The following is a 22240-nucleotide window of genomic DNA, read 5'->3' as shown; positions in this document are numbered from 1 at the left end:
CCAGTACAATTCAGGTTTAAAGAGATTTTTATTGTATTTAGAAGAGTGTCAAAGTTCTTCTACAGTGAGACAATAACTAGATGCCAAAGCCCTTGGAGAAATAAATGTCCTCCCATCTTGTTGGAGATTTTATATAAATCCATTCATGTCTCTTTATCTAGTAAACCAAGCTTTTTGGGATTGTTGGTCATACATGGTTTCAGAGCCTCTATGATCAAATGATATATTGATAGTAACTAGTTGAAGGTGATAAAAAGAAAAACATAGAGGACATCCTGTTTGGATGGTGTACAAAAAAAAGGCACATGGTTTTGGAAAGCTACCTCAGTTACAGTCACTCATAGGTTACAATATCTTGGAAAGGGATGCTACATAAAATTGAGCAAAGAGTTAGCAGGCTGAGATCTCGCTTCGACATGAGTTATGACCTAACCTGCCATTTGATCTATCCTGTCATTTTGCTGTACTAGGAAGGAAATTGTTTCCATCTGTTGCACAAATTTCTCTGGTTTAGATACACATGTAGATCTAACATGTGAACCACATTGAGAGTATTTTCTGAACAACCCCGAAAGACCTCTTTTTAGCCTGTCTCCTGGGTTGAACTTCATTAACAATTGTAATGAAGAATCTTGATCTTTGTCATCACAAAGGGGCTGATCATTATTCTGAATAAATTCTTTCATTAATAGTCTCTTTGATCCCTGAATTCCCAACTGAATTTTGATTTTTCCAGCCAGTTTTAACCTGCTATTATCTTTGATTGCTAATCTTCTGTAATGTCTTTGATCATGTCCTATGGTTTGACAGTGATCACAAAATGAATGCAATCTTTCTTGGTGCAGGTCAACAAAATAGGCTATCCTTGTCTTTCCAGTAGAATTTGCAGGAGAAGCTACTAATTTAAGTCAATATGAATTTGGTGGAGTGAATTGAATTTAGGAATCAAGACAATGAAAGTAATAATGTTTTCTCAAAACCATACAGGCCCATATGGATTTAATGATTTTTCAAGAATAATGAAAAATAGTAGGCTAAATTTGTTGGAACATTTTTTGTTTTGAATTTACATTTTTCTAGCACCTGAAAAGTAGTGTTTAATATGATAGCTTCTTTGTAGTTTTGTCTTAAGGTTTAGGATTTTATCCCTCATATTTTATGGCTTCTGGATTATTCCAATAAATGCTAATGTTAGGAACCCAAACTATAATGGTTTTTACTCATGACACTCTTTTCATCTGATTTTCATAATTATTTACCCTATTCCTGTTTTTCACTTTCTTACATGATTGTATTGTTTCAGGAAAATTGATGTTTCATATTCTTCTAAGTTAAGCCAACACTTGCAACTGATGCTTGACAATGCTGTAAGAATTATTCAAGAAGATATTGACCTCCAGGCTTTTAGTTGCTTAGGTTGTGATCCTACTTGTGATGATTTAAGTCGTCTTGTTTCTTCCGTGCATTGTTTTCTTTCATCCCCTGTATGTATCAAATTGAGGGATCAGAATTTGATGGGCTGTGCCCCATTTGATCAGTTAATCCAATCTGTGGAGAGACTCTTGAAAGCTTTTGTTAATCTATATGAAAGTTATTCTCAACATCTGATGAACCTTCAGAGTGATACAATCATACAAGATATGGCTTCTACTGATAATATTCAAAGTTCTTTTCCAAATGACAAAAGTATGAGCAGGATTATGGACATGGAATTGGATGTTAATGATGATTCTAGAGAGGTTGATGGTTTAGCTGTTGGGAAAAAAGTAGGCAGCGATGTTTCATCTTCTGCAGAGAAGTGGAAAATGGGCATGATATCAGTGATTTCCAGTTTTTTTTCTGCTTCTCTTCTTACCTGGGATATCCTCTTTAAGTTAATGGAGAAAGAAAATGATCCTAAGGTAGAACTTTCACACAGTAATAACAGCAGGGTGTTCATGAATTTACTTGTAAAATATTAATATTTTCTTTCTGATTGAATAGTTCTTATTTTATTTTACTTTGGTTCTTTTCAAAATTCAGGTGCGTGGGAATATATTGTATCATCTCTGTCAACATCCTCTCTGGTCTTCTTCTGGACAATTTATTGATTTGGTATGAAAACGAGTATAAATTTCACTAAACTATATGGAACTGAAAAACATAACATCTACTTTCCTTGTGCTCTCTGTAGGTGAATCTAATGAATGATATAATTATTGAGTTAGTTGGATTCAAGCTTGCTTGTGATTCTGTATTGATTGCTGCTCATACTTTACTGATTAACTTATCATCCCTGGATGCTGTTGGGAAGGAAAAATGTGGCCTGTATTTAACAGAAGTGGAAACTAAACAGGTACCTGTGAAATTTTGTTTATGGATTTTGGTGTCAATTGGCTTCTAGGAACCAAATTCTATGCATATTCTTTGATCGTGTATACAAAATAAATATGAATTGAAAAAGAGAATTTTAGGCATAGGATTCTATAATAGTCTAGTAGTCAATAGCGGATAGTAGAAGGGCACTTTATTGGGATAGTAGTGGTAGTAGGATGTCTGCTATTTTGATCTCAAGTGTATACATGAAAGAGTACAAAGAGATCTTAACTTGGGTCTCTCTGCTGACTCAGATTCATTCACAATAGAGGCTTAAGGAAAGAGAGAAAAATATAATAGAGTTTAACCCTATGATTCTAAGATTCCTCCTCAAAATGGAGCGTACAAATTGTATGTTTGAAGCTTGGAGCATATAAATTGAATTTGAGGTCCTCTCAAACATTGTTGTTAAAATGTCTTCAAATTGATAATTGTAGCTAACAAACTTGGTGCAAATTTTCTTGGACAGAAAAAGAAATTCATTAAAAGAATGATAGTCAATTTCTCTGTGTTGTCCTTTTAGGAAACACTATGTTACAATTGATTTGACCTCAAAGGTTACACAACAATTTAATGATTTAGTTAATTGAGTTAAAGAGATAAGGATAAAGAAGGAGAAAGGGATTTACTAACTCCAAGATAAACAACTTTAGTTCCATAGGCTAAGGTTTAGGTGAGGAAATTTAGTTGAAGAAATAGCGATGAGGTATTACCAGAAATATGATCTTAAGGATCTGATTGCATTATCCATGATATTTGACTATGCGTGTATTGTGAGATGCAGAAGGTTTAGCTGAGAAATAATTTTCTAGAGTATGAATCATTCTTTTACAATTTAGACTTTTAAGTATGTTTTTGATCACGACACCCTCCTGTATTTCTATGTCCTCCCCTTCCAAGAGTAGATATTCTTGAGATAGATAAAAAGAGAAAATATCATTTTAGAGAGCTTAGTTCTCCTCTCTTAAGTTCTCATATTTGTATTAACAATGACAGTTCTCAGATACAATTAGTAGAGGGAAGAGTAAAAATCGAGTAGTCATATCTAGAGTCATGGGTAAAGGGACAGATACAGAACAAAACAACTGTCGTTTTATTGTGTGATAACTGGCTTTTTGTATTATTACATATAATGTCTTTACATTGTCATAATGGAGCTGTCTAGTCTATTACTCTAGCCTTTTTCTCTTTTCATTCGAGACTTAATATCTAAGTAAACATGGCTTTTGGTTAGAAAAGTAATGAAAGCAATTGTTGTAATTAGAGAAGATTTCTTTAGAATCTTCCTAATTAGAGAAAATAGATATACAATCTTTTATTTTATTGTTTTCCTAGTTTCTGTATTTGGAGAATTAGATTGTTACAAATAGAGGATATGAGAATGTATTTTCAATCAATTCTAAATAATAAATTTCAATATTATTTTCTACTTGGTATCAAGAGCTTCCGATCTTGGAATTCCATTCCGCAGCATAGTCGAGCACAGTCGCCGCCGCCGCTGTCCGACCACCGTTGCTGCCGCTGTCGCCGGTTGGGGTTGTTGATAGGGCATAAAGGTGCGCCCAACTCCGACTACCACAACGCTGGAAGTCGCTCTGTCAGAGGAGCCGCCACGCGCCTCCACCGTCGTTGGCGCGTGTAGCCCACGCGCCTACCTTCAGCGAGACCCACTCGCCGGCGCCACCATAAACAGGGTCGCCGAAGTGCCCTAAGTCCATTCCTAGGGTCGGTGACGACTCGTTTGGGCTGTATTTGAGCAGACCTGAGTTTTAAGTTTTGCTCCTTTTTTTCCGACGAGACCCACTCACTGTCACGCCACAGAAGAGTCGCCGAAGAGTCCTGAGTCTGTTCCTAGGGTTTGTGATGACCCGTTTGACCTTTTCTTGAGTAGATCTGGTTGTTTAAGTTCTGCTCCTTTTTTCCGTCATCGTCTTGGAGACTCCCTTGTTGCGTTCTATGGGATATCTGAAGTAAAAGTTATTCCTTTGAAAGCAATGGATGAATCATTGGGTAAATCCTCAGTAATACTTACATCCTCCTCATTGGTTTGAAACCTCATTGATATGCAGGTTCTATTACTGACAAAAAATCTACTTTTGGGTATTGTGTGTTTCTTGGAGATAGTCTGGTAACATGGAGAAGCAAAAAGCAAGATAGAGTTTCTCGTTCTAGTGCAGAAGCTTAATTTCGAGCTCATTCTCAAGGAATGTGTGAAGGACTCTGGATGAAAATCATTTTGGATGATCTTAAAGTAAAAATGGAGAAACCGATACAACTACACTGTGACAATAAGTCTGCCATGAGCATAGCCCATAATCCAGTACAACATGATAAAACCAAACACATTGAGATTGACAGACATTTCATCAAAGATAATCTTGACAGAGGCTTTGTGATTACAACTCATGTTCCTACAGAACTTCAAATAGCAGATATTTTTATAAAAGGGCTTCCTCTGGGTAGATTTCAAGATCTTGTAGGCAAGTTGGGAATGATTGATATTCATTTACCAATTTGAGGGGGAGTGTTGTAATTGGAGAAGATTTCTCTAGAATCTTCCTAATTAGAGAAAATAAATATACAATCTTTTATTTTATTTTGTTTTCCTAGTTTCTCTGTTTGGAGAATTAGATTGTTACAAATAGAAGATATGAGAATGTATTTTCAATCAATTCTAAATAATAAATTTTAATATTATTTTCTACTGAAATTTTAAATCTCTTATGCAAACTGACTTATCAATTAATTTGTTCTTGCAGTGCTTTCTGTCACTAGGAAATGTTGTGCATAAACTTTTCGAGGTTGATCTTGATTGGTTTGGACGGGTGAAGCTTATTGATTCCATTTGCAATCTTGTTTTGCTCGATCCTCAAATTGGTCAGGTGACTTTTATATTTTTCTTGCCTAGAATTTCCATGGTCCTACTGGGCCTACTGGAGTGGTCTTAATGGCATGATAGAGAGAATAAACATATTGAATAAATAGATAACTTGGATTGATGTGAAGTAGATAATATTGGCAATGCCATGCATTGACGTGCTCAAGATAACCAAAGGCTGGTTAATTGAACTCAAGAGAATGTTGGTGTTTACACTATGGGTTTCTTCAAAGGCATTTATCTTACCATGTTGTGGGACTGGATATCTTTGCTTCCATTATATTTTCTCTCTCATCTTTTCCTTTTCCTTTAAGGAAGATCTCTTTCCCGCCTAACTCTTTAATCTTGTACACTTCATGGATGAGAATTTTGTGAGATGCTGTTTCATTCTAACTCTATATTTCTCTCTACTGATAAATTTTAGAACTAGCTTAATTTCTTTTTAGTTCAATGCTTGTGATTCCATTACTTCTGTTTCAACAGACTATGATAGAACGCTTACTTCTTATGCTTAAAGATATGGACTATCGAGTTCGGTTATTCTTGGCAAGGAGGATTGGTATTCTTTTCCAGACATGGGATGGTCATGAAGAGCTCTTTCAGGACATTTGGTGGGTTGCATTTTAAATAATTGCACGTAGTTTATTTATCTACGGCAATTTAGTCATTTTTAATATAATGCATTCCTTTGCCAGGGGCTTTTTGGGTATTAGCTTCTGCTATAAATTAAATAGTAGTTAACAGCTATTTGTGTTTTCATGTGAGTATGGGTTGTTGTTAGTCATTATACCTTCAATTTTTGTTTTTGGGGTTGTTTTTCCAGTTTGAATTTCGGTGTTCAGATGGTTGTCTACTCCAAAGGAAAAGTCATCCATGCAAAGGAGGTGCTAGGGGCTGGTCCTCAGCCTCAACCTATAATGGAAACTGTTGTGATTACTCTCATGCATCTTGCTTTACACAGTGAGAAAATTGAGTTAGAGGTAAACTATTGATTATGGGTTTTATTTTTATCTTCTTCTATTGTTCTGTACCACCTGTCCCTGGGAAATGTTATTCTGATGTATGTAACATGTTCTGGATTTCCTTTTATTTTGCTATATTTGTATACACATTCATATGAATTATAAAAAGAGAGTCTTTGGTGATCCTTGTTACCATTATGCAGGCTGTTTTCATGATATGTGTGGTTTCGGCCATTGATCCTTCTCATAGGTAAAGGTATTTTCCTTTCCATTATAAAGCTTTCACTGTTGGTTCTTATATTGTGCAGTTTCTTTTAGGGAATTAGTCTATGCAGTACTCGACAATCTGTCTAGAGAGCTTCAGTATTTGACTAGAATGAAGGTAATTAACGCTATCTATTTCTGTAGTTGAGATTTTAGTTACATATGCTTTGCCTCTATGTCTACAGCTTGGTATTTTTTGACTGTGCTTGAGATCCAAAGGCAATTTTGTACGAGAGAAAAAATTGATTGTTACAAGAAATTTGGTTATAGTATTTTTCATGAACAAAAATTTTAAATTAGTATAGCACATAGGGGACAAGGTATGTGCTCCAAAATGGTAAAGAAGAAAAGAAGTACAAATAAATAATCAAGGATGGAAGCATTGTCATGAGCTAAACGCTGATGAGAGACAATAAATGAACGTAAAGTGCGTGGCCATTCTTGAATTTAGAGTAAATAAAGGCTTTTCTTTAATAAATATTCAATGATTGATTTGTTGAACATGATATGATAGGATAAATGAATAACGTATGATAAATTAATGACATGATAGGATAACACCAGGATAAGTTATAATCTTACCCTATCTAGTGGCAAAAGATAACAAACTACATAATATACCATGATATAAATTGTGTTAAAAGGATAAATTTTCATTACAATTACATATCATTTTCTAAAGGTTGACTTTTAATTTATATTTTAGACATTGTTGAAATTGTGAAAAACATTGTTTTAGCTAAACTATGCAATATTATATTTATTTATATAACTATTTTTTGTATCATAAAACTCTATTTAAGATATTAAAACTATAATTAATATTATAATAATAGTTATTTAATATATTATATTAATATAATTGTTAATTGATATAAGATGATATGTTAAATAAAAATTACGGTATGCATTATATAAATTAACTTCTCATATCTATTAATGTTAGCAAAATTATATTTTATTTATATAGTTATTTTTTCTTGAAATTGTAAACAAATTATATAAGTTTTAGGAAATTAGTATTATGATTTAACCTTTTTCTTGAAAAGTATTTTAGTTGCTATTATATTTAAATTTAGTAGTCAATGATATTTAGATCGCAGAGAGTAAGAAATTTTATCCTATCATGTCGAACCTAATCCATATGTCCCTTTTGGATAAGAGACACATCGCTGTGACACAGTAATGGTAATGTTATATAATATAATGTTAGTGCCACAGATATTAAATTACAATAACATGGTATAGTTATCCTATTCTATTGTATCGTATCCTAATTGCCAAATGGATTCTATAATCTGATTAGGTTTCTATTACTGTAATATGGTCTTCAACCTTTAGTTGACTTGCATTATAGCAACATTCTAGCTTTTTTTTTTACTCTTATGAATGCTGGGTATGCAAAAGCCTTAGATTGTAGATGTGGCACCACCTTCTAGTTGTGATAATGGTTTTTCAATAAATTATTTAGTTATGCATTCAAAGATTAAAACCCTTACGAATAAATAATGGTTTCTTTGAATTCAAATTTCTTTGATGCAGTACTTAGAAGAGCTTTTGGGATCAATTCTCTTTTGTTGGGTAGCATGTGGTGTAAGCTTAACTGCACTTATTGAGGTAATATATGAGGTGAAGTTCAGGGTAACACCTTGTTTTTATTTTATTTATTTTTTATTTATGTACACTGTCACAGCCTGTCAGTGGAAAAGGCCAATTGTGTCACCTATATATATTTAACATCAACAAGGTAATGTATTCTTCTTAGGTTTACTCCACAAAATTTTTTACTAAATCTTCAAAGTGCTTGTTAGAGATCTTATATTAACTAGAGATATAGTTAAATGATAATATATAAGGAAGTGTAAATCTTATCTACGAATTTAATTTTGTAAGGTTGAATTAGATTTAAAGTTAACTTTTTAACAGGTGAAGTACTTCAACTATTTAAGAAAATAAAGGGTAATTTTAATTTATAACAATTACAATGATGACATTCTCATCATCTCTATTACAATAATCAAAACCTTTAAAAAGGGAAATAAATGTATGCTGAAACGAATTAGAAGATTCTTAAGATATTTTTTCCTAATTATTATGAATATATTTAGAATATATTTTTATCCTAATAATTTGTTTTCGTACAAAAGTATGCTGAAATCAATACTTTCCCTTAAGTTATTACATGAATATCAATCATTCACAACTTTCCTACAAGATCTTAGAATCTACTAAGGAATCCTATTAGTGAAAATGCTTTCTAATTGAAATCCTATAGGGAAATAGGCTGTAATAATTAGGCCTAGTGCTTGTCAATTTCAATATGTTGGAGACGCCATATTGACTAGAAATAGGACGAGTTTACAATATATAAATAGGTATAAACCTCATCTTACAAGCTGATTTTATAGGGTTGAGTTAGATCTAAAAGTTCACTTCTTAAAACTGGATCACTCCATGACACCACTATTTTATCCCCAAGCCTCAACAATTTCTCTCCCTCCTCATATGGTCTACTACTGATATCTTCCTTCTTCACTGCATCATTAGCCAAGAACTCTCCTTTAGAGAATTTCTTGTCTTTTTTTTGACGTTTTGGAGACTATCTTTCTCAACATCAATACCTGTTTTTTCCTCTTTCTTTCCTTTCATGACAAATTTCTCACTTCCTTCTGAGCCCCTTCCATCATTAATGAATTCCTGCAGCATGTCTTTTATTTCTTGGATGTTTTCCCTTATTTCTTGCATAAAGTCCTTTTTTTTTCTGCCATGACTCTTCCTTGTTTACTGGCCCCTTTCTCCAAAGTACTCTTTCTTCCATGCTTCCACCTCTTCCTCTATCCTGCAGGTCAGACCAATTTGTTAGGTTTCTAGGTAGAGGAACCTAAGAAAACTACTCGAAAACACCAAAGCTCACAAAAAGATATGGTACTATTGATTCTAGGCACCCAGAATAGGAACAATGCCTCCAAGGGACAAAGTTCCCTTCACACTGGATGGTAATGTTCCTGTTGTCAACAATTCTCTGAACATCCAAAAACATTTCCCTGCCCACAAAGACCCCCCACTATTTATAGAAAGACTCACTCAACCTAACAACCCAACTAACAACTAATTTTGTAATCTATATCCACCTATCATACACCATATATCATATCACTAACAAGGGCCACTGTTGTAACCCCAACAACAACACCAGTCCCCCATCCACCGCCATCTTTCATAAAGCTCATTTTGTTGTTTATTTATGGATGGTTTATAATACCATTCATTAGGCCATTAGGTACTTGTCAAATAATAGATATAATTTTGTGACACATGTGATCACATCTTTTATGATTTTGATTCTGATCTCTTATTATATCTTAACATTCAAACCCAGCCTGAACACAAATATTACATGCATATATGTTTCACTGGTTTTAATATTGTTCTTGTGCCATCTCATCATCTGATTTATATCTTACCAAACATAATTTTTCGACCCTCCTTATTTTGTTCCCTGGATAGAGATAAGCTTCTTCTTGATAAAGTTTGCAAATCTGAAATTCTATTTCTATGTTTTTATTTTGGTAGTGGTAATCTTTTGCTGAACTGTGATGAAATATTTCTTTGCCATAAATAAAACAAATTCTGCTTTGCAGACAAGACAGCTTTTCTTACCTGATGTAGATCCTGGTCATTTCCTCCAATATTGCTGCCCATGGCTACTTCCTGTTCTTCTTATCAATGAAAACACTTCTGATCTCAATTGGGTTGCCAAGGTATGATCAGTTTCTTTGTGATGAGATCTTTGATACTATTAATGAAATTTCTATCGTTAGAAAATAAGTAAGATGGCTTTACCATGAAAAGTGATACAAGTATTTGCACTGCCTTATATATTGTTGTGATACTGACATTCTAATACTTGTTTATGGGTTTGTCTGGAAGAAATTTCTTCGTAAGGAGAGAGAATAATAAGGAAAAGTGAAATCAGTATCATTAGCTATAACTAACCTATGCATGAGTAAGAATCAGGTTTTTCTGAAGCTAATATGAAATAACTTCTACAAATTAGCTTCTATATTGGTTAATTTTAGATTATGGAGAACCTATTTTTTTTTTCTTTAGTTTTTTCTCCTAGAAGTACTTGTGGAGAAATTTGTCCAAAAACTGACTATTTTGTTTTTATTCTGGATCTAACAAAATTCCTTTATGCAGGTCGCTTGTCAACCTTTGACAGTCCTTATAAAAAATCACTTCACTTCAATATTTTCAATTTCAATGGCTTTGCATTGCAGTAAGAAACCGGGATCAGAGAAGGGAACACTGGTACTTCAGAGTTCCATTTTGCATTTTGGTCAGCTATCCGAGAAAGAACGAGACAAGCTCATAAAGAGACATTTGGTATCCTTGAATGCACTCTAGGATTTTTGTTTAAAAAAAAATAATCTTTCTGTGTGCTTGGTTATGTGTTGACTACAATTCAATCTTCTTTCAGTTCAAACTTCTTTGCAATAGATCTTTTAGTTTATGTATTTTTAACATGAAAACTCAGGTGTGTAGTGACGAAAGTACACCATGGAAAACATTGTGCTACCTTTGGTATTGGTATTCAGAGGAAAATATTTTCCTTATTATTTATTAGAAGTGATGAAATGATGGAAAAGTGAGTTCTTTACAAATGTACCTATAGGTTAGAAAAATGCAACAGGTTTTTAATCTTCAGATGAAAATATTTCTTCGAGGAAAATTTCCATACTTGAAAATTGTTTAGGAATAGTTGCTTCTAATATTTTTTTCTGCTATTTTATATGAAAAGTTTTGGGACTTAATTTTATTCTTTCCTTCAGTTCAAACATATGCACTTTGCCACCATATATGTGTAGTGTTGCCATTAAGATACGAGCTGTTGGCATGACTAATAGTAATATGTTCTGAATCATTATTAACTGAATTTGTTTAAAGATACATTTCTTCACTATTTAATATTATATTCTTGGACTTTGTACCTTTAGGTCTCTATTGTCAGCTGTATCTTATCTTTGTGCTCCTGTTCATTGAATGCCATAGTCCCATATTTTTCAAAGGATATAGTGTCCCTTGAAATTCGAACAATTGTTGATGGATTTTTGGACTTGTGAGTTATCTTTGATTCCTTGGCGTTCATCTTTTTCTTTTTTTTTTTTTTTTTTTTTTTTTTTTTTTAATTTGAGTTTGTTCTTATAATGAAATATATAATTATTTTGAGATGTAGAGATGATAATCATGCAAGTGCTTCTGTTGTGGACAAGATCAACATTTTTCGCCCAGATAGGGTTTTCATGGTAATTTTTTGACATAAATCTTGGCAACACCATTTTGTTATCCTTTTACTTGCTTACCATTTCCTTTCCATTCCAAGGGTTTGTAATAAATTAAATTATTTTGTAATTGAAGTTTTTGGTAGAAGTTCATTATAAAATTGTAGCAGCAGCTCATTACAGGCATAAGTGCCACCGGTTGGCAGGAATTGAGGTGCTTGTGACTATTCTTGGTCAGAGAGCTGCTGTTTTAAGCACTTCCAAGTAAGTTCTATGGACTGAAATTTATTTACGGCTTTTAAGTTACTGGTACTCAAAATCTGTTGTATCTATAGTGATGATGGCTTTGATTTCTTACCCTAGTACTGATCATGGGCTTCCATGTTGAGTAAATGTAGTTACCTTCTCAACTTGACTGGGTCATTAATTGAATGTCTCCCTTTACAAGACCAATGTTGTCAAATACTCAATGCATTGTTGGTACAGCTCAAAAGGAATATTTCTACAGATGTGACCAGTATGCTTGGAGAACAGCTCCAGGTATATTCTTTTTCATTTTTGCACGTCTTTCAAATCTTGGTTACTATTTAAACTTAGGTTTTGTATAATGTGTTGTATACAGTTTCTTGTTTCGAAGTTGGTGGCATGTTGCACTCCTAAAACCCAGGAATTGTGTGATAGCTCTGCATCACAAGCTTTATCTCTGCTCCATATGTTAACCGTGGACTCTGATTCATCTATGTATGATTATGTTAAAGTGAGTATCTGATATTCAGCTGGTATCTGTTGTATTAAGGTTCTGGTCTATTACAACTTGGAGATATATCAAAATAATTTCCTACAGGAATTAGAGCCATTCCCTGAACTAAAAATATTTGATGAGATAAGAAAGTTCCACAAGGAATTATGCCACACTTATTCTATACGTGACCACTTAGCAAAGGTAAATAAATATCATTTTTTATTGTATTTTTATGGCTGTACAAAATCAAGTTTCAAGATAATTTTATCTTGATATGTGGTACATTTTTGTTTTCAGTTTGTGAAGAAGTCTTCCTACCTTCCACCACGATTGCTTTTATCAAGGTGGCTTCCTTTTCCAATATTCATTCCTATGCTATTACATTCCTAGTTTTCAATGATTATGGCCTTAAATTGGTTCTTTCTTTTTAAATATCATTAAAAAGTGTTGGTTTCATAGGAGTATTCTAATAATACTTTGTACTTTCATCTGCATGAGTTTGTCTGGCAAGAAAGACAGTTATCTACCATTTATTTATTTGAACATTCTCGAGTTTTAGAAGAAAATAGTCTCTCTTATTCAGTCTCATTACCTACATATGTTATATATAGATACATTGATTGGATAGTTTAGGAAACATGAACAGCCCATTCATTGAAGCAAATCCCTGAGATTGGGGGATTGATATGCTAGAAATAAAACTAAGATGCGACCGATTTACAAAATTAAAACCAATAGGAACAAAATCTGAGACTTCCTAAAATACTTTGACAGAATAAAATCTAAAGCATCCTAAAGTATCTTGGTAGAACAAAAGCTAAAACTTCCTAAAAGATCACAACGAATATATTGATTAAAATATTAAGTGGACAACATTTCTGAAGTAGTTTTTTCTCAGTCTCCAGGCATTCCACAAGAAGTTACTGAATGAAGAAACCCTTCAAAGAAGAGGGAAAGCAGGAGGCTTTTCTGGAGATGGATGTTGGCAGGGTGATGAAGAAATTGTGCATGCAGTTTGGAAACTTGTTCACATGTGTCGTTCTAATGATGCAAGTGAAGTTCGAGAATTAGTTTCAGATTTCATTTCTAGGGTATTGTTTTTATTAGTTTTGGACTTTTTCGACATATTGCCGTAACACTTTCTCTCACTTTTAGAAATTTAGTTCCTTCATTGTTGCTGTGCTTCTTCAGGTTGGCACTGGAGACCCATACTCTGTTGTATTCCATCTTCATGACACGACTAGTCAATTTAGTCTTGGTAAATCTATTGATACCAACAGTGCAATAGAAATCAGTTCTGACATGGATGCATGCTTATCTGAAGAACATTTGGTGGTCCTTATGAAAATTCTAATGAAATATGTGATGGATGACTCTGTGAAAATTGTTGATATGGCATCACAAACCCTTCGTGTAAGTCTTCCTAATGGTAATAGTCTTGTGATCAGTCAGCAATCATACTTTACTATTCTATATCCATCATATTATATGATATAATGGAAATATATATATATATATATTTTCTAAATTAGTTTTCTTATTTTAGAATATTAGATTGTTACAGATAGAGCAAAAGAGAATGTAATTAATATGATTGAGAATAATAAAATCATTCTTATTTTCAACTCTATCAAACGAATTCTCCACTATCTCAAGGGCACCATGTCCCATGGTCTTCATCTGTGTGCTTCCATTTTCTCCTCTCCTTTCACCCTCACTATGCTGTGTGATGTAGACTGAGCTTCTGACATTGATGACCGTAAATCCACATCTGGTGCTAAGTACCACAACTTAGCCCAAGCCTCTACTGAACTTTCATGGATTCAAGCACTTCTGCAAGAACTACACATTCTATTTTCCACTCCTGTTCTGCTTTGTGATAACCAAAGGGATGTTGTTGTTGACCATAACCCTGCTTTTCACTCCAAAACCAAAGATATGGAAATTGGTATAGTAAACAAGTGTTGTCCCAGCAACTTGGGGTCTTATTTTTCTAAATTTTATTAGTGAGATGATGCTCTCATGAAACCACTCTCTTACGCTCGTTTTCAGTTCCTTTGCTCCAAACTCAATGTGTTGGATTTCATTTGTCCAAATCCCTCACCTTGAGTTTGAGGGGGGCTATTAATGTTTTAAGTTTATTGTTTGTTGTTTGTTCTTTTTTTCTTGTTTTGTAATACAGTTTTATCTCTTTTTCTATTTTTTTTATTTTTCTTTATTTTGTAATTTTCGTTGGTTACACTAAATTGTATACACCTACTGCTCATAATGTCTGTCTTTCTCTCTCTAAGTTCTGCCTGGCAGAACTAACTGCATTGTGTATTGTATCCTTTTCAAACACTTCATATTAAGCATTGTTTTTACATAGTCACAACTATTTTCTCTGTTTTTTCAAAATCTATTACTATTTAATATATGACACTTATAAAATTGATTAAGGTGGTTGACATCGTTTTCATAGTTATCATTCTTAGGTACTTGTGTTAAATAATTTCATTTGGTTTGGATTTGCAGGGCATACTTTCAACTAAAAGAGGTCAACATGCTTTACAGTCATTCAATTCGTACCAGAAGTCTCTGATTGAGGTAATATTTAAAGTCCCTTCTTAACCTAGTATTAGAACATTGGGTTAAAGTCTAACCTAACGAAGTTTGATATTTGTTGAGTTACCCACTATTGAGCAACTATTGGACCATCATTAGTGTCTAGTCCCACTCTTGAGATATATATGTTTCAGCAAGAGGGGTGTGTTGGAAGTTCCATATTGATTAGAAATAAGGTTAGGTTATAATATATAAGTGGATGCAAATCTTACTTTAAAAGTCGATTTTTTGAATTTGAGTTAAGTTTAAAGTCTATCTCTTAACATGAATAAAAAATTATGTTAAAATATTATGTTAAAATATAATATTATGAATAAAATAAATTAAAATTAAATAACCATAGTTTATCTCAATTTCTATGTTTTGTGTGGTAATTATGCTACTTTGTTTACGACACCTAATAATGCAAAAGTGATGGGCTGCCAAAAGGTTGGGTTGCTAAGAAACTTAGCTGACATAGTGAGGACCGATAACCCTTTCAAAATACATGGTTAAGTACTGAAGTGGTACACATTTTTTTTGTTTGATGTTATGGTTTAACATATAAGTTGAGCAGAATTGTAAGCATGGGACACACTGTTTATTGTTTGAAGTAGTGTTTCTTGTTATGGATTTTATTGTCTTCTACTGCAGGTGCATTCCAAAGGTGTCAATGCTGAACTTGTGGAAAATCTTCTTTTGGACCTAGATAAGAAGTCAAAAGGTATATTGGTTGGTTTGTGCACAGCCATGTTATCGTGAATTCCAGTAAAACTGATCTGATCAGAGTTAATGTTCTGGGCCACTATTAATGTAGTAGTTTAATTAGACATTGTGATAGCATTGGATGTGATAATCTTTTCCGTTGCATCGATATTTATTCCAATCTTGACATTCTTGCAATTGACTACAAATGGTGGAAGGTGTTTTGACAAGTTGTTGTCTTTATGAAGTTGAGTCTTTGAGGTTTAGTTCTTTGCAAGGTTTAGTTTTTTCCAAACATACAAAGCTTGAGAAGCAGTACGCACTTTCCAAACATAGCTTCTTATTGTTAGTGGGGCAAGCACAACTGTCTCCAAGGTGCAGTGATATGATATACTTTTCTTTGTAGTTGGGGTTTGGGGTCCGTTCTAAAGTGTAGTGAATGCTTTTCTTTCTACCCAGGCCAGTGTAATGGGTGGTGATCTGATTGGGGGAATTAAGTTACTAGTACATGCCCTGTTTTGTAGTTTTGTGCGTGTTGATCTTATACTTGGCCTGGAATGGTTTGAGACATTAAGAGAAACACTCTTATACTTAAGCCTCTCTAGATCCTAATGCCATGCTATTAGATATTCTAATAATGTAGTCTAAGTAGCAATTTAGATACATTACATTTGAGAAGATACTTTACATATTTGGTACTTTGAAATCAAAATCATAGTTGACACCTCCACTGGTACGGGAAAGTTCTTTCTTTAAGGGAATTCATACTAAAGCTTATTAGTAACATTTAGTTAGTGAGTCTTCTCTCATTCCGGCCTCTATATCCTTCTGAGTTTTTTTTAATTGTTATTAGCCCTTTCTTTGTAACTAAAATATTAACTATTTTTTGTGTTAATGTTTAATTTTTTCAGGTGAAGCAATGTCATTGGAGAAGTCAACTGTGTGGGTGACAGATGGTAAAACTTTTGAAATGTGGATTTGCCCATTGGTGTATTCACTTATTGCTTACTGCAGTGATGCGATACTAAGGTATTGTTAACATATCTGATCACTTAATTGTTGACAATTAAATGGTGATTAGTTGTTAGCATTATCAACTTGCAGGCCTTTATCAGGATCTTTTTTCTATTGTTTTGCACCTCTCATTTTCCTACCCTATTGTAATTCAGACTTTGTCAAGATATTATAATGTTTAAAGGGGAAGTTGCTGAGTTTCTTTTGCCAAGCATTTTTGTCAATATCACTGCAAGAAAGGATCTGGAGATAGATCTTCACAAATTGATCAGTTTGCAGGTTGTATTCTACAAATCGAAGGCACCTCTTCCGTTTCTTATTTTTTTTCAGACAGCTTATTTATTCATTTAATTTTACATTCATAATGATAATGATATGACATTGATTGTATTACCGCCTGTTGGCCTAGAGTTGATAAGATTGTTATTTAAATTGCTGTGAATGTATGACTTTTGTACATAAAGTTTAATTACATTTTTTTTTTGCTTGTTAAGTTGAAGTGTCGTTGAATTTTGCAGTTGACAGAGCATGTATTTACAGAGTCAAATAAGTTGATGAAATCGATTCAAGTGGTTTTGAGTAGTCTTAATGAACTTCGTATTCGTTATGTCATGGAAAGATCTTCATTTGTGCCGTCGAAGCGAGAAGTTTCTAAGGTGAATATAATTCAACTGTCCTATTTTTTATAATACATTTTGACTTGCTTGAGGCAATGAATGTTACAACATATTAATGAAAGGAATAAAAAATGTCTTCAATTTGAGTTATGTATTGGATAAATACAATTATGAATGAGGGGAAAAATATAATTCAAAGTTTGAAATATATCTTTTAATATATTTCTGATAGGAAGCTAAAAGTTATCTACTGGAAAATACCCTAATATCTACAGTTAGAGCTATAAAGATGATAAACATCGTAAAAGATATGATTTGATCTTTGTAATTATGGAAATGTGTGCAGTTGATAGTTATGGATATTCTCCATTATTACGTATTCCTATATTATGGGTTGAATGATTATAAATAAAGAACTTACATGTTTGAATAAACACAATTGAAAATATAACAGAGAAGCTCTTTATGCTGTCATAGAGCTTGGTTTTCCTTTTGTCCCTTCCATTGCTCTCTTTTTTTGCCACTCCACTGTTCAGATAAATTTTCTCATGCATTGCCACCATCCTCTATTCACCATCTTTGAATCCACCACCTTTCTCTCACGAGCAAAAACCACCCGCAGATCATCATCGTGTAAGAATTGCCACCTAACTCCATACCTTTAAAATATCTGACATGTTTGTCTCATGCACTAGCCTCAGATTAGCATCACTTGAAAAAGATAATGATTTTATTATTTTCTTTCATGACAATTACATTCTCCTTACCTCTATTTGTAGAAATCTTGCTAGATATATTATCTTTATTTTATATTTATCTTTTATCTTTAATTAATTTGTTATTATTTCTTATTTGCATTTTGCACTTAGTCATATTTCTTCTATTATAAATAGAGGATCCTACTTGTATATTCAACACAAGAGTGATTAATCCTATATATAATTTTCACTATATTCAACTTGGTATCAGAGTCTCGTTGTTTGAGTCTCTTCCTACTCTGTCTTTGTTGTCGTCGGTGGTTGAGGCCACCGGCATCCTTGAAAAAAAAGTGGTTTCATTTTTTCAACCTATGTCTTTATACTTGAATGGGCAGTCCAACTCCAATTGCCCTAGCCAAGTTCATCTTTTAGAATTCAACTTTTAGAATTTTGTTTTTTCTCAGCCTCAAGATCAGGCTTATAGTGCCTTGCCTAGCCATGCCCCTTTTTTTGGACCAGTACTTGAAACTAGTACCTTCAATCCTCTAATCCCCAATCAGAGGCATTCTCATTGGCTTCAAATCATCTGTAGAATTCCTGTTCGTTGTTTTTCCGCTATTCACTGTAACTCTCCACCGTTGGCCTCTGTATGTCGCCGGCCACTGTCCGCCACTAGCCACTGTCCGCCACTGGCCACCGTCACAATTTAGACTGGCAACCAGCAGATCTGGATCGCCTCCTGAGCAAAGGCCAACCCTACTGGTGCCATGAGCTACTTCTCATCCACGTGCCACCAAGTGCGCCACATATGTCCGTTGTTCACCGCAGTAGTCGTCCTTTTCTCTGGCGGATACAAGGTTTAGGTGTGCCTCAAGGAGCGCAACTCCACCTTGTTGGAGTCAGGACCAGATTCCTCTCCTCGCATCGTCACGTGCCGCCTTTCTCCTGTTGAGATCGGGTGCGTGTTTGTCACACGCTGCCTTCTCGGTGTTGAAATCACACCGCACCACTGTTGGTCGTCTCGTTGGACTCTCCATAGCATCTTCGTCTTCTCTTCTCTCTCTCTCCCAATTCACCTTCGCATCCGTTAATTAGGGTTAGCTGATCCCCTTCTTCTCCTCTCCGCTTCCTCGCTCCTCTTCACCGGATCAACCATCCCTTCCGCTATTCTTGCATTGGATAATCAGCCTTAAAGCTATATGTTCAGTGGTTAATGTATTACCCATAATCTTGTATCTACAGTGAGTGTATGGAGGGGGTGCTGCTTGATTGATCTGGGATGTTGTGGAGCTATCTATCTTGAGTGATTATGCATATCTGGATTGAGTTCAATCATCATATTCTTTTATTAACACTGGGAACTCATTGATATATACTTTAGTTCTGGAAAAGAGGCACAACCACCAGAGGATTTCATGTATCCATGCTGTTAGAGAGCATGCGTGGAATTTGTACATCGGCTAATGACCTTGTCGAGAATAGCTACCGAGGCATTCGGTCTGGAGGCGATTTGTTTAGTAGCCATCTAAATTCTTCTTTACTACCTCCCAATGTTCTTCAGCTTTTTGTTATTTTGGTTGGACCTCAGTTAAACAAGAATAGTGGTTCTAGAAAAAAAGTGTCTCTGTTCAGCGTTGTATCTTTGTTCCATAGCCCTTACCATGATGTGTGTTTAGCTTTGTATGGTCATTTATTTACTAGTCTCCTAGGGCAGTTTGTGGTTAACACTAAGGAATTTCAACAATGTAATAAAAAATAATCTAGAAGATCATACACCTATTTTCTCTTATTAGGAAGGTTCTATAAATATTTTCTCTAATTAAGAAGATACTATAGATATTTCCTCTTATTGAAACAACTTCCAATGCTGTGTTTTGGCCACCCACCCTCTTGCGACATCCCCACCTTTCTTCTCCATCTCCAACAAACGACTTCTGCTCAATCTACTGTGACTTTCACCAAGATACCAATGATCCCATGCAAAAGACTCATAGGGACAGCATATTAGAACACTTTGCTATCTAGTTATGGTTTAAAGGGCAAGACAGGCCTTGTCATTTGACAACTCCAACCTTTGTTATTGTCTACACTAAGCAAATTTAGTATGCTTTGATTCTCTCTCTATCCCTTAATCTGCAGGCACACTTGGCTCCTTACACCTTGCTATGATGTATGGACAAAGGCCAGGCCATTTCATAAAGTGTTAACTGTTTCTACATTGTACTTATTGGCTTGATGAACATCAAGTTGGAGAATATTTACATGCTAACTCGTAGAGATACTTAATAGGGAAAGGAGAGAGAGAAATGAGCTTGAACTGAATGTTTTTATTATTGTGACTTGCTTAGAGTCATATGTACCATGTGTATTCATAGATGTAGTCTATTACTAACTGTTATACAAATTCACCACTGTACAATTACAAAGAGAAAAACAAGTTGTACAAAGCCATTGTAAACTATAGAAGTCAACTATAGTAAATTGTAGTATGCACACTAAAGACAAACTCTTCACATTTTTGCCACGACGAGAAACAAAGTGAGCTAAAGGCATTGACTTGGTTAAAACATCTACCCACTAAGAGCTGGAATGTGAGAAATGCTTAATTGTGTGATTATGAAAAATAGGATTGTGAATAATGGAAACAACACTTTGATTGTCACAAAGAAGAGTTGGAGTCCTAAAAGAGTCTTGAAGTTCTGTAAGTAATTTAGATATCTAGGACAATTCAGTAGAAATTTGTGATAAACTTCTATATTCAACTTTAGCGGTTGAACAAGCAATAACTTGTTGCAACTGATGTAGATCTTCTATCATCAACATCAAAATGGTAAAATGTTCCTTTTAGCTACGTTAAAATATGTTCATTTTAGCTATGTCAAAATATGTTTGGTCATAACCCAGTGAGGATCAAGTTGATTGGCCACAAATTAAGAAATTCTTTTTATAGCAAAACTAATTTCTAGCCTAGTAAGAGTAGCATAGTGCAATGCACCAATTACTGATATATGAGAAAAGATGAACAACAGGTTTAGATAATTTGCAGTTTGAGATCATAGGAGAAGAAATGGATTGAACTTTAGCAATTTGACTTTTATGAAAATCTCATATTTTCTCTGAGCCATAAGAACATATTGATTAGGTAAATGTTTGACCTCAAGTCCAGGAAAACAATGCAATTGACCAAGATGTTTTAAGGAAATAGTTGTGGCTGTGACATTCTGAATCAGACTAATAGAGCTTCTAGTTATGATGATATCATCAACAGAAACCAAGAAATACATAATCTTTGATTCCTTTACTTGAAGAGTTGAGAGAAGCTTAAAAGTCTTATTTTTCACTTAGAAAATCTTATACAACTCTACATTATTTATAAGAGATAGTAGTTTTGAAAAGTAAAAGGGCGGGAAGCCCCTGACAAAGTCCTAAAATTAAAAACCCTTTTATAAATATTAATAATAAAGACATTATATTTCAAGACTCCCCTCAAGCTGGAACATATAGATCATATGTCTCAAGCTTGGAACATATAAATTGAATCCTAGGTCCCCTTAGAGATTTGGTCAGAATCTATCCGAGTTGTTCATTAAAGTTGACAAATTCAGTAACAAGATCCTTTGACAACAACTTCTCTCTAATAAAAGGGCAATTAATCTCTATGTGTTTTGTTCTTTCATGAAACACTGGATTGGAGGCACTGTGAAGGGCAACTTGATTGTCACAGTACAACTTCATCTGCTCATTTTCACAAAATATCAACTCTTGAAGGAGTTGTCTAATTCACACAAGCTCACCTGTAGTTAGAGCCATAGATCGATACTCAACTTCAGCACTAGATCGAGCAACATCACTTTGTTTCCTAGTTTTCCAAGATACAAGGTTCCCTCCAAGTAAAACACAGTATCCCGTGGTACATCTTTTGTCAATTGGACAACCAACCCAATCTGCATCACAATATCCTTCAACTCGAGTGTTCCCTTGTCCTAGCTTCCCTTTTACATATCTAAGAATGCAAATCACTACATTCCAACAATCAACATGTAGAGTTTGCATAAATCGACTCAACTCTCACTAGATAAGAAAGATTAGGTCTTGTTCTTGTAAGATAGATGAGTTTTCCAACGAGCCTTCTATATCTCT

At 34.1% G+C, this 22240-nt stretch overlaps 1 protein-coding gene across 5 annotated transcripts in view; it reads left to right on the top strand.

Annotated features, from left to right (window-relative positions):
* The window catches only part of LOC106761920 (serine/threonine-protein kinase ATM), an 86724-nt gene that overhangs the window by 30428 nt on the left and 34056 nt on the right, over window positions 1–22240 (top strand). For all 5 annotated transcript variants that reach the window (XM_022780539.1, XM_014645543.2, XM_022780538.1 and 2 more), the window contains 25 exons: window positions 1304–1901; window positions 2023–2094; window positions 2174–2335; window positions 5115–5237; window positions 5717–5844; window positions 6057–6213; window positions 6399–6445; window positions 6514–6577; window positions 8002–8076; window positions 10101–10220; window positions 10660–10845; window positions 11457–11578; window positions 11696–11765; window positions 11878–12005; window positions 12140–12281; window positions 12364–12498; window positions 12586–12684; window positions 12781–12827; window positions 13382–13574; window positions 13675–13896; window positions 14998–15069; window positions 15721–15790; window positions 16683–16800; window positions 16941–17064; window positions 17304–17441. In XM_022780539.1, coding sequence (XP_022636260.1) covers window positions 1304–1901; window positions 2023–2094; window positions 2174–2335; window positions 5115–5237; window positions 5717–5844; window positions 6057–6213; window positions 6399–6445; window positions 6514–6577; window positions 8002–8076; window positions 10101–10220; window positions 10660–10845; window positions 11457–11578; window positions 11696–11765; window positions 11878–12005; window positions 12140–12281; window positions 12364–12498; window positions 12586–12684; window positions 12781–12827; window positions 13382–13574; window positions 13675–13896; window positions 14998–15069; window positions 15721–15790; window positions 16683–16800; window positions 16941–17064; window positions 17304–17441 — 3412 coding nt within the window. The remainder of the gene's footprint in view (window positions 1–1303; window positions 1902–2022; window positions 2095–2173; window positions 2336–5114; window positions 5238–5716; window positions 5845–6056; window positions 6214–6398; window positions 6446–6513; window positions 6578–8001; window positions 8077–10100; window positions 10221–10659; window positions 10846–11456; window positions 11579–11695; window positions 11766–11877; window positions 12006–12139; window positions 12282–12363; window positions 12499–12585; window positions 12685–12780; window positions 12828–13381; window positions 13575–13674; window positions 13897–14997; window positions 15070–15720; window positions 15791–16682; window positions 16801–16940; window positions 17065–17303; window positions 17442–22240) is intronic.

The sequence above is a fragment of the Vigna radiata genome, chromosome 5, assembly GCF_000741045.1.
Source record: "Vigna radiata var. radiata cultivar VC1973A chromosome 5, Vradiata_ver6, whole genome shotgun sequence".
In the NCBI taxonomy this organism is placed as follows: Eukaryota; Viridiplantae; Streptophyta; class Magnoliopsida; order Fabales; family Fabaceae; genus Vigna; species Vigna radiata.
The sequence above is the reverse complement of the archived record's forward strand: the minus strand, read 5'-3'. Positions and strand labels throughout refer to the sequence as shown.